General features: G+C 60.4%; 3 protein-coding genes and 1 pseudogene across 7 annotated transcripts in view; 2 read left to right on the forward strand and 2 right to left on the reverse strand.

Moving 5' to 3' along the window:
• The first annotated feature begins 126 nt into the window (after positions 1-126).
• On the forward strand, positions 127-3003 carry TCAP (titin-cap). The gene is made up of 2 exons (XM_023204263.3): positions 127-1919; positions 2167-3003. The coding sequence occupies exons 1-2, from the start codon at positions 1810-1812 to the stop codon at positions 2558-2560; spliced, it is 504 nt and encodes a 167-aa protein (XP_023060031.1). The 5' UTR covers positions 127-1809; the 3' UTR covers positions 2561-3003.
• Positions 3004-4604: 1601 nt separating this feature from the next.
• On the forward strand, positions 4605-7213 carry PNMT (phenylethanolamine N-methyltransferase). Its single transcript, XM_023203936.2, has 3 exons — positions 4605-5127; positions 6363-6570; positions 6685-7213. The coding sequence occupies exons 1-3, from the start codon at positions 4779-4781 to the stop codon at positions 7121-7123; spliced, it is 996 nt and encodes a 331-aa protein (XP_023059704.1). The 5' UTR covers positions 4605-4778; the 3' UTR covers positions 7124-7213.
• Positions 7214-7862: 649 nt separating this feature from the next.
• LOC111537704 lies at positions 7863-9455 on the reverse strand (annotated as a pseudogene). Its single transcript, XR_002730078.1, has one exon. The product of XR_002730078.1 is annotated as an uncharacterized LOC111537704 (transcript).
• PGAP3 (post-GPI attachment to proteins phospholipase 3) overlaps positions 7863-15142 on the reverse strand; it is a 17182-nt gene continuing 9902 nt past the window's right edge. Inside the window, exons 4-8 of one of the 4 annotated variants that reach the window (XR_002729988.1) lie at positions 11440-11502; positions 10753-10814; positions 10241-10377; positions 9781-9887; positions 7863-9596 (exon numbers count right to left, since the gene is read on the reverse strand). Coding sequence is in view for 2 of the 4 variants with exons in the window: in XM_023204253.1 (XP_023060021.1) it covers positions 9533-9596; positions 9781-9985; positions 10241-10377; positions 10753-10814; positions 11440-11502 (531 nt within the window). In the remaining 2 variants the exon portion in view is untranslated. Of the gene's footprint in view, positions 9597-9780; positions 9986-10240; positions 10378-10752; positions 10815-11439; positions 11503-13410; positions 13550-15142 lie in introns of those variants that run through there. The other 3 variants (XM_023204253.1, XM_023204254.1, XR_002729989.1) reach the window with 3 other exon arrangements.

Consider the following 15142-nt stretch of genomic DNA (forward strand, 5'->3'; position numbering starts at 1 on the left):
GCAGCAGCTTGGATGAAGAGGGAGACCCCTCACACAACCTCTCCTGGGCTCACAGGAGGGCGGAGCCTGGGGAGCCAGTTGCTGGAACATGCCCCCCCTTTCCTGACCTGTTCAACTGAGCAGATGACTGGTCAGAAAAAATGCCCTGCCCCCTGCCAGGCCTCAGCGGGGCAAGTTAAAGTCTCTAGTCCAGGAATGGAGGTGGGGGTATCGGCACCTGGCAGTGCTCACAGCAAGGCTTGACTGTGTGGCCTGGAGGTGGGGCCTGAGCTTCAGGGTCACTGAGGCACCTCTGGGATCCCAGCCACCTGGAGCCCCGGACCTCCCAGACTCCACTCACCCATTCCCTCTCCCCTCACCGCACTCACACCAGGGGCAGCCTGGAGCCGGGATCGCAGGGCGGGGCCAGGCCACTGCCCTCCTCCTCCCTCCTAGCTGGCCTGCCCCCTTGCCTGCCTGCACGCAGGCTTCCAGCAGAGCCAGCTTCTTCAGAGCCAGGTGGATCCTGTCTTGGTCCTGCCTAGGTGTGTGACCCTGGGCAAATCTACCTCTCTCAGCTTCTGCTTCCTACTTTATGAAAATGTGACTGATGTCACAGGGTTGTTATGAGATTAAAAGATACGAAGAACCACGCACAGTGCTCACTAATCAGTAGTCTGCAATTCTGCACCCAGGTGGGTGCCCATGGGCCTTACCTGCTCCTGGGTACTCTGCTGTCCCCACAGGGTCCTGAGCTCAGCCCCTGTCACTGCCTCTCCTGCTGCCCTTTGCTTTGTCCACTCGGCAATGTTCTCACTCCTCATCCCTCCACGCCTACCACCTGTGTGCCAGCTTCTTGGACCATGAGTTGCCACTCCTCGGGTGCTGGACTGTCCCCACAGCCATCTGTCTCCCCTGGTCCCCATGAAGGAGAGCCAGTCCCCTCCCAGGTAGCACATCAGAGCTGGCAGGCTCCAGAGGTCTTCTGGTCCTCTTGTAGTGGCCAGAAAGTGGGGACAGGGGCCCAGAGAGGGGCAGGGACTGATACATGGTCACACAGCGTATTTATGGCTGATCTGGAGCTGGAGCCAGCCTTCTGTCACCCATCAGAGCCCCTGGATTTCCATTTCACCCAACACAGGGTGTTGGGGTAGAACTGGAGGCCCCTCCACCCCTACTGTCCTGTCTCCTAAGACCTGTCCCCTAAGACCACTTATCTGACCACCAGCTGTGGGGAAGGAAAACACTTGACCAAGGCTTCTGCCCCAGGTTCCCAGGCATGGAATTGACTTCCTCCGCCCCTGCTGGTGTGGTGAGGGTGACTGGGGGCGAGGCACTAGGCCTTCGGTGCAGGCGCCTGAGGACGCGGTTGCACTGTCCCTTCTGGGGATGTGCCCTTGAGCCCAGGCAGAGGAGAGCGCAACCAGGGCGGGACCTGGCAGCCCTGGCACAGAGCCCAGAGGGGCATCAGTTCCTGCTGGTCCTGTTCTGTTGACAGACAAGCTGCTGTCCTCCCTGCAAAGGGGAGTGGGTGGGGCAGAGGGCAAGTGCCAGGGGGGCACGAGGCTGGGCATGTGGCTGGCCTGAGACGGTGTCTGAGTCATGTCAGGCACCTGGAGGCATAGGGCCCTGGACCCCAGACCTCTGACCAGGGGGCAGCCAGTGTCCAGGTACCCCAACCCCTGCCCTGGGTCTGGCATCCCCCCATTAGTGAGTCTTGGCTCTGCTTATAGCATCTGACACCAGAGGGGCCGAAAATAGCCCCTGGAGAAGGGGGAGGAGGGGGCTATTTAAAGGGCCCTGGGAGGGGAGAGGGAGTGAGGAGTGATCATGGCTACCTCAGAGCTGAGCTGCGAGGTGTCTGAGGAGAACTGTGAGCGCCGGGAGGCCTTCTGGGCGGAATGGAAGGATCTGACACTGTCCACACGGCCTGAGGAGGGGTGAGTGTGGGTCTGCCAGAGCCCTGCCTCTGCTCCTCCAAAGCACCCTCACTGAGCCCTGAGGCCAGAGCATGAAGCCCTGGAGAAATTTATCTGGGGGTGGGGGAAGGAAGAATGCCCCATGGGAAGGGCAAAGGGGAACCATCCCTCTCGCTCCAGGTCCCAGCAGCCCCGGGGAGCCCCCCACCCAGCCTATGCCCGGAGAGCAACAGCTCCCAGGAGCTCACTGCCCCTCCCCTCTCCCCAGCTGCTCCCTGCATGAGGAGGACACCCAGAGACATGAGACCTACCACCAGCAGGGGCAGTGCCAGGTGCTGGTGCAGCGCTCGCCCTGGCTGGTGATGCGGATGGGCATCCTCGGCCGTGGGCTGCAGGAGTACCAGCTGCCCTACCAGCGGGTACTGCCACTGCCCATCTTCACCCCTGCCAAGATGGGCGCCACCAAGGAGGAGCGCGAGGACACCCCCATCCAGCTGCAGGAGCTGCTGGCGCTGGAGACAGCCCTGGGTGGCCAGTGTGTGGATCGCCAGGAGGTGGCTGAGATCACCAAGCAGCTGCCCCCTGTGGTGCCTGTCAGCAAGCCGGGTGCCCTTCGTCGCTCCCTGTCCCGCTCCATGTCCCAGGAAGCACAGAGAGGCTGAGAGGGACTGTGACTTGGGCTCCGCTGTGCCCGCCCTGGGCTGGGCCCTTCCTGGCTAGGACTGTGGAGGGGAGCTGCTGGCCATGGCTGCTTTGTAGTTTGCCCAGAGTTGGGGGTTAGGGGAGGAGGGAGCCAGAGGCCAGGATGCCTGAGCCCCCTGAGTTCCCAAAGGGAGGGTGGCAGAGATGGTGGGCACTAAGGGTGGAGAGTTGGGGGCCAGCACAGCTGAGGACCCTCAGCCCCAGGAGAAGGGACAAAAGATACTGGTGAGGGCAAGAGGTACCTGGGAGGAGTGGCCCTGATCCAGGAAAATGTGAGGGGAATCGAATGCTCTAGGCAGAAGAAGCTGGGAGGGAGGGGGAGGTGAAGAGGGCAGAGGCAAGGATGGTGGGGCCCCCAGCACCTTCTGTTAGTGCCGCAATAAATGCTCAATCATGTGCCAGAGTCGCTTCTCTTTCCTTGGGGTTGTCGGGGCTGGCCCATGGGTGTCCCCCCAATGCCCACTTCTGGGACCAGGTTCCGCATCTGAGCTAAATATGGCAGAGCTAATGAGTACGCCCCATACTTGGGGTGGGGACGCCAGGACAGAACTGTAAACAGGGTGCTGTCTCCAGTCTCCTTCCCGTACCCTGACCGATGCCCAGTCCTGGCTTCTGTGTTCAGCCCTCTGGCACTGGGTGGTACCCAGCAAGCCAGCTGGCATCCAGAGTTTGTTTCAATGATGTCTCGTGGAGAATATAGAGGGGTTGGCGCCAGGACTGTCCTTGGCTTTGCCTCAGGGTGTGAACAGGGTCAGTGACCTCAAAGCTAACCTGCCTCTCAGTTCTGAATCCAGACAGAATCAATCTTTGGCTGTGTCTCGATCCACCCTCCCTGTCCTGGAAGCCAGGGAAGGTTGGAGGTGCTAGGGGGTCAGGTTCCTCTCTGTGACCCCTGCAGCTGTTGTGGTGACTCATGTCCCAACCTGGCTGCCTCTCCCAAGGAGACTTTCCCCCGGGGACAAGCGGGAGGGGAGGACATGGAGGAGGCCTGCATCAAGCGGGTCCAGGAACCCACGGTGGCAGGAGCTGGGCTGGTGGCCTACCCAGGGCAGAAGGGCTCCGGACTCATCCATAGGGGAAGGAAGGGGTCTTCGGGGAGACCACGGAGATGCCACAGGCAGAATTGGCTTCCCATCCGGGAGATAGGTGGGGACTACCCGGCATTTTGACAGCCAGGACCTGGGGCGCTGAGCAGAACCTGCAGGCCTGGCCTGGCCGCTGCTTTGGAGCAAAGCTGGAGTGTGGGCTGCGAGAGGAGAGGAGTCAGAGCCCCTGCATCCGCAGGACCCCAAATCGGCTGGGCCCCAAGGCCCGGACTGCGCCCCCTGGTGGCCCTGGCGGCCCTCGGCGAATGCGTCCTGCCTCTCCCCCGCCCGAGCCCTCCGCCCTCACCTGGGTCCAGTGCCCCCGACGTGGCGGGAACAACCCGAACTCGAACTTTCCGTCCTCGGCAGCCCCCCAGATAAGCGGCTGGGAACCCGCAGGGCCCGCAGGGGAGGCCCAGCTGTTCCGCCCGCTAAGTGAATTAGCACAGCTCACCTCCCCTATCGCGCCTGCCATCGGACGGGCGGTGCCGCGCCCTGCTGTAGGGCTCCCGGAGCGACCACGGCGGAGGCCGGGAACGGACTGTCCTTTCTGGGGCGGGGTGGGGCGGGGTGGGGCGGGGGAGAGCTGGAGGGCCCGGTGGCATAGGAAAGGACAAAAGAGGCCTGGAGGAGGGGCAGGGAAGGGGAGTTGGGTGGCAGTTCTAAGGGAAGGGTGGGTGCTGGGACGGGTGTCCGGGAGGGAGGGAAGCCTGGCGGGGTCTGGGGCCTCGTCGAGGAGGGCGCTGCGAGGGGGAAACTGGGGAAAGGGCCTAATTCCCCAGTCTCCCCCTCGAATCAGGAAAGAGAAAGGGCGGGCTGCCGGTCAAAAGAGGTGAATGGCTGCGGGGGAGCTGGAGAAGAGGGACGAGAGGGGCGGGCCGGCGGGGGTGAGGGGGTCTAAAGCTTGTGAGGGTGAGGAACTGAGAGTGGAGGGGGGCGCAGAGGTGGGACTCGGAGCGGGGCAGGCGAGGCGGAGGGTGAGGCCTGCGGGAGCAAGTGCGGAGAGGGGTGTGCGGGGGCCGATTGCCGCTGCGGCCGCCGCCCCCCTCACCTCCGGTGCGTCTGCAGCCCGGACACTAAGAGAGATGGATGGATGGGGTGGGGAGGATGCGGCGCACGTGGCCCCGGGCGGCTCGGCGCTCAGCTGCCGCCCCCACAGCGGACTGGTCCGGGAGGGGGTCGGGCGGTAGAAAAAGGGGCCGCGAGGCGAGCGGGGCACCGGGCGGACAGCGGCGGCAGCATGAGCGGCGCAGATCGGATTCCCGCTGCGGACGCAGCCCCTGACTCGGCCCCGGGTCGGGCGGCGGTGGCCTCGGCCTACCAGCGCTTCGAGCCGCGAGCCTACCTCCGCAACAACTACGCGCCCCCTCGCGGGGACTTGTGCAACCCGGACGGCGTCGGGCCATGGAAGCTGCGCTGCTTGGCGCAGACCTTCGCCACCGGTGAGCGGGGGAAACTGAGACACGAGGGACAAGAGGTCGTCGGGGAGTGAAAGCAGGCGCGGGGAGATAGAAGGAATGGGAGACAGACCAGGCGCCTGACAGATGGGGACCAAGAAAGAGATAGCTGAGAAGTGCAAACAGAAGAGAAAAAGGAGCAACATCCCTTAAGGAGAGGGGCAGAGGTGAGAGAGGTGGAGAGAGGGAGCGGAAACTGCTCAGAATTGAGAGCTAAGGTGGGGGATGCAGGACAGACTGAGGTGGAGATGCAGAGGAGGAAATGGAGGTAGATGTGGGACGGGGCGAGAAACCGCCAGGATTTCCTCCCTGAGCCTGGCTGGTAGGTATAGTTTTCTTTCTTTATTTTTATTTATTTATTTATTAATTAATTTATTTATTTCGAGACGGAGTTTCGCTCTTATTGCCCAGGCTGGAGGGCAATGGCGCGATCTCGGCTCACTGCAACCTCCACCTTGCGGGTTCAAGCGATTCTCTTGCTTCAGCCTCCCGAGTAGCTGGGATTACAGGCATGCGCCCCTATGCCTGGCTAATTTATTTGCATTTTTAGTAGAGATGGGGTTTCTCCATGTTGGTCAGGCCGGTCTCGAACTCCCAATCTCAGGTGATCCACCCGCCTCGGCCTCCAAAAGTGCTGGGATTACAGACGTGAGCCACTGCGCCCGGCCTATTTTTATTTTTATTTTTGAGACGGAGTTTTGCTCTTGTCACCCAGACTGGAGTGCAGTGGCCGGACCTCGGCTCCCTGCAACCTCTACCTACCAGGTTCAAGCAGTTCTCCTGGCTCAGCCTCCCAAGTAGCTAGAAATACAGGCATGCACCACCACGCCCAGCTAATTTTGTATTTTTTTAGTAGACTGGGGTTCACCATGTTGGTCAGGCTGGTCTCGAACTCCTGACCTCGTTATCCACCTGCCTGGGCCTGCCAATGTGCTGGGATTACAGGTGTCAGCCACCGCGCCCGGACAGTAGGTATAGTTTCCTAGATGTGAAACCTGAGTCTCAGAGCTGTGAAATTCCCTTCCCAAGGGAAGTCAGTCCATGTTGGAGCTGGGTTCAGTCTAACTCTGGGGCCAATGCTTTTTCCAGATGGAGACACACTTGCAGAGGAGAAGGAAGAACTAGAGAGAAGCAGGGAAATGCAGGGGAGGGAGGGGTGAGGAGGCAGGGGCTGCCTGGGCCGGCCTGGCACCAGGACTCTTTTCCTCTGCCCTGCCCAGGTGAAGTGTCCGGACGCACCCTCATCGACATTGGTTCAGGCCCCACCGTGTACCAGCTGCTCAGCGCCTGCAGCCACTTTGAAGACATTACCATGACAGATTTCCTGGAGGTCAACCGCCAGGAGCTGGGGCGCTGGCTGCGGGAGGAGCCGGGGGCCTTCAACTGGAGCATGTACAGCCAGTATGCCTGCCTCATTGAGGGCAACGGGTAAGGACTGGGGGGCGAGGGCTGGGGAGGGGGCTTCCCATAGAGTGGCTGGTGGGGGCAACAGAGGCCTGAGTGTAGAACAGCCTTGAGCCCTGCCTTGTGCCCCCTGCACAGGGAATCCTGGCAGGAGAAGGAACGCCAGCTGCGAGCCAGGGTGAAGCGGGTCCTGCCCATCGACGTGCACCAGCCCCAGCCCCTGGGTACTGGGAGCCCAGCGCCCCTGCCTGCCGACACCCTGGTCTCTGCCTTCTGCTTGGAGGCTGTGAGCCCAGATCTCGCCAGCTTCCAGCGGGCCCTGGACCACATCACCACGCTGCTGAGGCCTGGGGGGCACCTCCTCCTCATCGGGGCCCTGGAGGAGTCGTGGTACCTGGCTGGGGAGGCCAGGCTGATGGTGGTGCCAGTGTCCGAGGAGGAGGTGAGGGAGGCCCTGGTGCGTAGTGGCTACGAGGTCCGGGACCTCCGTACCTACATCATGCCTGCCCACCTTCAGACAGGCGTAGATGATGTCAAGGGCATCTTCTTCGCCTGGGCTCAGAAGGTTGCACTGTGAGGGGCCACCGTACCTGGTGCCCTGTGGCCCCTACCCACCTGGATTCCCTGTTCTTTGAAGTGGCACCTAATAAAGAAATAACACCCTGCCGCTGCGGTCAGTGCTGCCTGGCTCTCTTGGGAAGCGGCAAGGGCCCAGAGATTTGAGCGTCGGGGTAGGGGAGACATTCACCCTAGGCTTTCTTTTTTCCCAGAAGTTTCCTTAAGGCTAGCATTCTGTACCACTCATTCTTCCCAAACTAAGAAAGGCCAAGGTCAGGGGAAGCTCACTGGGCACCTGCAGTGCACCAGGCACTTGTGATATGCCATTCTGTCCATCGCATCATTCATTCCTGCATTCAGCAGCAGGTTCTGCTAGTCCGTTTCCAGGTGAAGCTCAGAGAGGTGAAGTCACAAACAGTGCAGCCTGGTTCAGACCAGAATGGGGAAGAGTGGGGATCATGAGGAGATGGAAGTAGAATCTGCAAGGTGGTGGGGAAGTGGGGGTGTTATGATTGAAGCACAATGGCCCAGGGAAGAGAAAGGGAAAGAACTGGCTCTGGTTCCCTCTCACAACTGGACTTGAGCTCTGCCCAGCTCTGCCTCTGGGCCCTGCCGTTCCCCACGCCCACGTTCCCAGAGACCCCACCTCTGTTTACTGCCTCCAGCCAGCCCTGGGACCTGCCCCTGCCGCCACAACTGTCTTCTCCTGCACTCCAGCCCACCCTGTTCACGCAAATGAGCTGAACAAGGGCAAGTGAGCTGAGAATTGATTTATTAAGCACGTCCCTTGCCACCCTCCCACCTTAAAACAGTTCTCAGTATCAAAAGAAGCTAGCACAGGCCACCCGAGTCCCTGAGGCTGGAGTCCTAGCATAGCTCCCCTCCCTCAAAGAGGGACAAGGGGTCGGGGCAGAGCAAAAATCCAGTCTGCTTCAACCACGGAGACTGCCTTTGGGACGGAAAACTTCTGGAGCTCCCTCCATTCCATCCCTGGGGGGCAGAAACATGCCAGGGCTGCTGGTAAATGGCAGGGGTCACCTTTACCAGAGTGCAGGCACAGTGTGGCCCTGGCCCGCCCTGAGGCCACCCTGGAACAGTAAGACCCTCAGGGAGGAAAAAACCAGACCCCGCCATAAGCTTTCTCCCCTTCTCCCTCAAATCGCCCCTTCCCCCTCCACAAAGTCAGGCTATGGCAAAGGGGCTGGCGGCAGGGGAATGGGTGTTTTGGAGGGGAAGGCCAGCCATGCCAAGGCAAGGAGAAAAGGAGGCTGGAAAGAGCCCCGGACATCCCCATTTTCCTTCCTCTGTTCCCGAGGGACTGCTTCTGGAGGGCACTGTTGTGTGGGGGCCCTGTGAGGTTTGCAGGGGGCCGGCAAAGGGGCACCAGACAGGGAACACGCACACAGGCAGCCTGGCCATGGAGAGGTCCTGGCTGTCCGCCCGGGTGGGGCCTTGGGCAGAGCTGGCGCTCCACAAGTGATTATTGATGGTGACAGGATTCCCTCATCCTGCTCCAACCTCTCAACTGCGGACACATTCACCGGCAGCCACGCATCTCACACGCCCCCCAGCACGCTCACACGCATGTTCCCCTAACCCACGCTAACCCACCCCCTGCACACACACACGTTGAAACCACACCTCTTCCCCCACAACACCCCTCTCCACACTGCGCACCTAGGCCTGAGCTCACACACACCCAGGCCCATGCTCACCGCCCCGCCACCTATGCACTCAGCCTGGCCCACACTCCCAACACACGGTGGCAGGCTCTCAAGCAGACAGCATCACGAGATCCTTGCCCTGGCCCGGAAAGGGAGTGTGGTGAGGCCTCCTGGGAACCTGGCTAGGGCAATGATCAGGGTGAAACCCCTTCCCAAACCCAATCCCAGTCGCTTGGTCCCTCAAGATCCCATGGGGAGAATGGCCTTGAACCTTGGCTGGCCAAAGAACAAGCATCCAGCACCACCTAGTGGTGTCCTGGAGGAGGGTGAGGGTTGGTAACAGAAGGCGACTCCCTGTATCCCCCTAAGGCCTGTGGTCCCCGGTCTCCCAGGTAGATAGACAGCTTCGGGACCCAGCAAGCAGCAGGGGGACATGGGGAGGAGGCTGGTGGGGAGGAAACAGGCAGCTGTCCTCCCGGTAGAGCTAAGAACACACTCAGTTCCACCCCAGTTCAGCTCCAGGAGGCAGAGGGGCTGCCCATTCTCTAGTCCCAGATGCTGGGAGGCCTTTCCTAGAACAGGCTCCAAGGCTGGTGAGGGCCAGCAGGGGGTGGGCTGGCCACATGATTCTGGGCCCACATCCTTCACGTCCAATTTCAAGAAGTTGAAAGGAGAAAATGAATCATCTCAAGGGCTGAGGGGAGAAGGGAGGCCAGCAGGGCGGGGGCAGGATCCCCACTGGGGCAGACTCTCTCCCAAGGTCTTCAGTCCAGCTTGAACTTGGCCTCTGATTCCTTCAGCAGGTACAGGCTGTCATCCTCCAGAAAGCTGTGGGCCGAAGGAGCAGCCCATTGAGGCACACAGCTCTGAGAGCTCGCATGGGGACAAGGGTGGGGTGCGTGCAGGCAAGGTGGGAGGGGGAGGATGGGCACACAGAGCCCCCAGTCTCCCCTAAGGAATGGGCAAGGAAGGGTCCAAAGAAGGTGAGCACCAGGCAGGGGGCAGCACTCACCTGAAAAAGAGGACGTGGACAGGGATGGTGCTGATGTGCCAGATGGCGTGGGCGTCCAAGACCCAGAAGAGCGGCGGGAAGTCAAGCAGCTCGAGCAGGGACAGCCCCTGCAGCAGCAAGACCACCACCATGCACTTGCGCACGTGAGGCAGCCGCTGCTGGTTCCACAGGCACCAGGCCAGCCACCACACCACGTTGACCAGGCCTGGGTGCCAGTGGGGGCAGGAGAGACTCATTCCTTCGGCTCCTTCTCCCCAAGGCCGCACCCACCATGCTCTCTGACCCCAGGATCATCCTCGGACTCTCCTCCCAGCCTCCTCTCTCTCCCACCTCAAATTCTTCTCCATTCCTCTACCCCAAGGGTCTCTCTAGAACCTCCTTCTCCAGGAATGGCACCAACCTCCCACTCGCACCCCAAGCTAGCACTTCTGCAGATGGCCCAAGCCCCCCAGGGCCTCACCAATAGCCATGTTGGCCACCAGGTTGTAGCCATAGTCGAAGCGGATGAGGCTCAGGTAGGAGACGTGCACGGTCAGCATTAGCAGCAGGAGAGCTCGGAAGGCACTGACCACAGCTGGGTGCTGCAGCCCCACAGTCCTGCCCCACCATCCAGGGTTGCTCAGAGGGCGGGTGGCCCATCCCCAGAGCAGCATCCCCTGAAGCATCTCCTCCCCCCAACATCGGTACATGGCCCCTGAAGCCACTACCCCTCTCCCTACCAAACAGGCCAGCTGGGCAGGCCTCCAACCCTCCCAGAAGCCTGGGGCCAAGTGCTACAGCTCCTTGTCAGGAGCCAGGGCCCCCAGTGCTACCCCAGACTCCTCACCCAGGACAGCAAAAGTGGGGGGGTGGGTAGGTGTTGGGAGACTAGTGAAGAAGGCCCTTGGGGCAGCACCCCCAGGGGAGGGCTAGGTGACCCCTTTCTGCCCTCAGGGCTCGATTTTGCCCCTGCAGCCACCCCAGCAGGCTTACCTGACACAGCACAGATAGATTGAGTGTAGGATGACGGTGGAGGCACAGAAGTAGTCCATTTTCTGAGGACAGGGAAAGGTGTAAGAGACCAGCATGAGGCTTCACAGAGAGGACCCGTGGGGATGGGGCAGGGAGGGTGGCAGAGAGGCCGGGGGTCCTGCGCCTGCCTATCACTGTTTCACTCCAAGAGGACCCTCAGGGATGGGGCATGGAGGGTGGGGTCCTCGGCCTGCCTATCACTGTTTCTCTCCGACTGAGCCTTGTGTTCACATCACCGTACAATTTTTGAAAAATGTGCTCAGGAACAAGGCTTTAGGGATGCTGGTGGAGGGTTCATGCTGAGGCTCCAGGACATGACAACCCTGCACAGAATTCAGAGCACAGTGTGGAGTCTGACAGCCATGGGGTCAAGTCCTGTGGCAACCCTTCACTAGTTGGGTGCCCCTAAGCATATGCGGTCCACCTCTGGAAGGCTCAGCTGCCTCATCAGGCAAGAAGAGCGAATACTCATCCCCACCTGATGAGGCTCAACGAGGATCAAGAGCACCAACAGGTTTAGGATGCCCACCCTGTACTCTCCCAGTGCTCCTCAGAGGGAGTTGGCATGACCCTCTAGAGCCCCTCTGCCCACTTCTGGGCTCCTCTGGGACCACCCTGTGCAGGAGGGGGAGCTGGAGGAGTGCTCACCTCTGTGAGGTCTGTGTCCCTGGTGTGGAAGACCGTGGACCAGAACCATGCGTTGAGAGACACCTGAGGAGGGAGGGGCTGGTGAGCATGCGGCCCGCTACCCTGACCCCAAGGCAGGGACCCCCATAGGCTCACATCCATTTCACCTTTGGGAAGGAGCTCTGCGGGACAAGAAATGTGCTTTTCCTGCCTCTGGAGCCCTCTGAACAAACCTATGTCCCTCTACCCCTACCCAGCCAGGGTCCCTGGGGTGGACTTCCTGCCACCCCAAACCCCCAATTCCACAGGGGGCTGCAGCCTCCACAGGTTCCGGCCTGGCCTGGGAACCAGTTCCAGCAGAGCCAAGCTCCCTAGTTACTCAATTGCTAAGACAACATCCCCCAGGGGCCTTGCCTCCTCCTCCAACCGGCAGGTGTTGACAGCCCCACCTGGGCCCGGGGAGCCAGTGACCTCAGCCTCTGGGGGCGGGAATGAGGTGGGCGGGGTGGAGGGGTTTGAGCCAGCTTGGGGTGTGTTCTGAGCAGCAGGGGAGGGAGATCAAGCAGATCCCACTGGGGCCCAGGCTCCCAGGAGGAGGGTGAACCAAGCCCAGCTTCCTCCTGGCTGGGCCTGCCCAACCCGCCAGACCAGTGGTTGCTCCCGAGCCTGGGAGGAGCAGAGGGCAGGGCTGGAGGGGCTGCGGTGGGCCAGGGCCCAGGGGAATGTTTGAGGCCTTCTTCCTGGAAATTTGCTGCGTGGAGAAAGCACACAGGTTATCTAGCGAATGAGCCTGAGAGGTTGTGGGCGTTGGTGCTGGCACTGTCCACAGCAAAGGCCCAAACTGCTGAAAGCTGGGTGGGCTGAGGGGAAGGGCTGGGAAACTGTGACAACCAAAGGAACAGCCGGCCAGGCCGGGAATGGCCTGGAGGTGGGGAGGGATGCGCTAGGGTGGGACAGGCCTGGCGGAGATGAGGAAAGGCCAGGAACTGCTCAGTTGGCTTCAATGTACCAGGAAAACTGGCCAGGCGGGGGACAGAGGGAGAGGACAAGAAGCCACGCTCTTGGGCATGGCAGCAGGCGGGTCAGACAGTAAGACGCATTCCAAATGCAGGTCTGGGGAGCTCAGGAGAGAATGGAAGGAGAAGGGCTGCAGGTGGGGCAGAACTGCTGTACAGCCAGTGAAGTTCTCGGGGTGCCGAGCTCTGGAAGGCGCAGGGCTGCCTGGTGCACCTGTCTGGCCTGGGCTCTGGGCTGAGCCTTGCTGCTTCTGCTCCTCTTGACCTGGGCAAAGGGCCCTGCCCTTCTCAGCCCAAGCTTTCCCTGGGACAAATCATGGCTCAAGTGAAACTTCAGTTCCTTCCCAGCCTGGCGTTAGGCAGTGTGGTCTAGGGCAGGCTGCTTCCTCCTTTGAGGATGGCCACTCTGTCCCTTCCACCAGACTTGAGGCTCTCCCCTGCTGCAGTCTGCTCCCCAGAGACAGGCATGGGAGGCTGCAAAACGGGACTGAACCTGGTGGCTTCTCAGACACTGCTCCCACAGTGTGAAAAGTTTAGGGTCAGCATGGGGAGAGGAGCAGGCTTGGGCTGGAGACGGGGCCAGGCAATCACATGGACCAGGTCTCCCTGGCAGGCCAGGAACAGGGACATCCTTAGGGAGGAGAGTGGCCCTGGAGCCGGTGTGGGAGGGAGAAGGGGAGGGCAGCAGGGACTGGCAGCCAGCCAGGCCTCCTTGTCACCCATAGCAGGAAGGGAGAGGTGACAAGAGGACTGCAGGACTGAGCTAAGTGGCTCAGAACACTGAAAGCAGGGGGTGTGTGTGTGGGCAAACATGTGCGTAGGGCCACAGGATGGGTGGGGCTGCTGGGTCCCCTCTCCAACCGCCTCCCTGGGTGCCTTCCACTCACAGAGACCCACCTGAAGCCTGGCCTCTGCACCCCTGAAAAGCCCCTCCCCCCTGGGGAGCATCCCACTCTGGGGGTGCTCCTCTTCTCACCCTTTCCTCAGATTTGGGAGGTAGTGTCATTAAGAATGCAAGCCCTAGAGCCAGACAGCCAGGGTTCAGTTCCTGGCTCTGCATTTCCTGTGTGTCCTTGGGCAAGTTATTTAGCCTTGCTGTGCCTCAGTTTTCTCATCTGCAAAATGGGAATAATCATAGTTGATAAGGGTTTAATGAGCAATACAAACACAGCATACAGCACAGAGCCCAGGACAGGATGAAACATGAGTGTTCTCTCCACTTGCCTGACGAGCACGGAACCCCGTCAGCTTCCCACAGAACTGAGGCCCAAGAGGATGTCTGCCTCCCACCCTCCCTGCAGGCCAAGGATGTTTAGGCAGAGAAGGGGTGGTCTCCCAGCTGCCTAGGCCCACCTCCACAGCTCCAGGCTGGAGGAAGAGTGTCCAGTCTCCACAATGAGACAGAGTCTGCATTCAAGTCCTGCCTCAGCCACTAAGCAGCTGTGAGATCTCGGACACATAACCCAGTATGTGTGAGCCTCCACTTCCTCACCTACAAAACAGGTTTGTAATGATGCCCACCGCACAGGAGGCCGTGAGCACGAGGTCTGCAGAATGCCTGGCACCAAGCAACTCCTCTGAATGGCTGCTGGTTTTGTTGTCTGGTCCGTAGTAGGTGCCCATCAGTGTCAGTTTCCTTCTTCAGGTCCAGTAGACTGACTCTCACCATGCCCCTTCACCTGCCCCTCAACTTCCCTTTCCTCAAGGGTCACAAGGTTTGAGGTCAAACTATGGGGCCCCAGGGTCTCTCCATTCCGGAACGGAGACACCTCAGCTATAGGAAAAGCCTCTCCTCCTTCCTCTGGAGCCGTGATCCCATTAATGTGAACCGAACAGATCCATTTCTCCTCACTCAGAGTTTGTCATCAAGAGCAAGCCAAAGGGACAGCTGGGCTCTGGAAGGAAGGAGAGCTCCAAGATGCCAAGGCACGGCTACTCTCGGACTCCTCGCCACGCTCGAGTGAAGGGGGGCAGGCAGGGGAGCTGGCCAGGAGGGCGACAGGCTGCCCGGCAGGCACCCAGAGTTTTGCGTAAACACTGAGGAGAAGGGGTGGCCAGGGGCAGGGTGCCAGTGGGGGTGGAATCGGAGGCTGGGTGGAGGGAGAGCAAGAGGCTGTTTCAGTCCGTTGGAAATAAGAAAATCGAGACAAAAATATCACAGCCGTGAAACTGGTTGGATGCCAAGTGAGCCAGATCTGTCAGGAATTCGACCCGGCGCTAAGCCCCAGTGCTCGGGGCTGTCATTGACACCATGGCGGTGGGGACAAGTGGGGCTTAAAATAGCTTGGTGTCTCAGAAGTGGGGGAGGCAGAATGTTAAATATGACGCCTGCTGCCATCCTGGGCTCCTCCAGAGGCCACAATGTCTCACCCCCTGCCTCAGGCAGGGCAGGCCAGCCCCAGCTCACTCCTGAGAGAAGGGAGACAGAGGTGGCTGAAGATGGAGAAGGAGGGCTTTTTCCACCATCCCAAAGGATCCCTTGATTTCCCACCATTGCCTGTTCCACTAGCTCTTGTCTGACCATGGGAAGTCCTTCCTGAAGTCTAATCATCATTCTCCTACAGCCGCAACCTACCTCTTCTTTTTTTTTTTTTTTTTTTTTTTTTTTTTTTTTACGGGGTCTTTCTCTTTTGCCCAGGGTGGGTGGCGGTGGGCTGTTCTCCGCTCCCTTCGAGCCCTCCCTCCCGGTTTCACGCCATGCCCCTGCT

The sequence above is a fragment of the Piliocolobus tephrosceles genome, chromosome 16, assembly GCF_002776525.5.
Source record: "Piliocolobus tephrosceles isolate RC106 chromosome 16, ASM277652v3, whole genome shotgun sequence".
NCBI lineage: Eukaryota > Metazoa > Chordata > Mammalia > Primates > Cercopithecidae > Piliocolobus > Piliocolobus tephrosceles.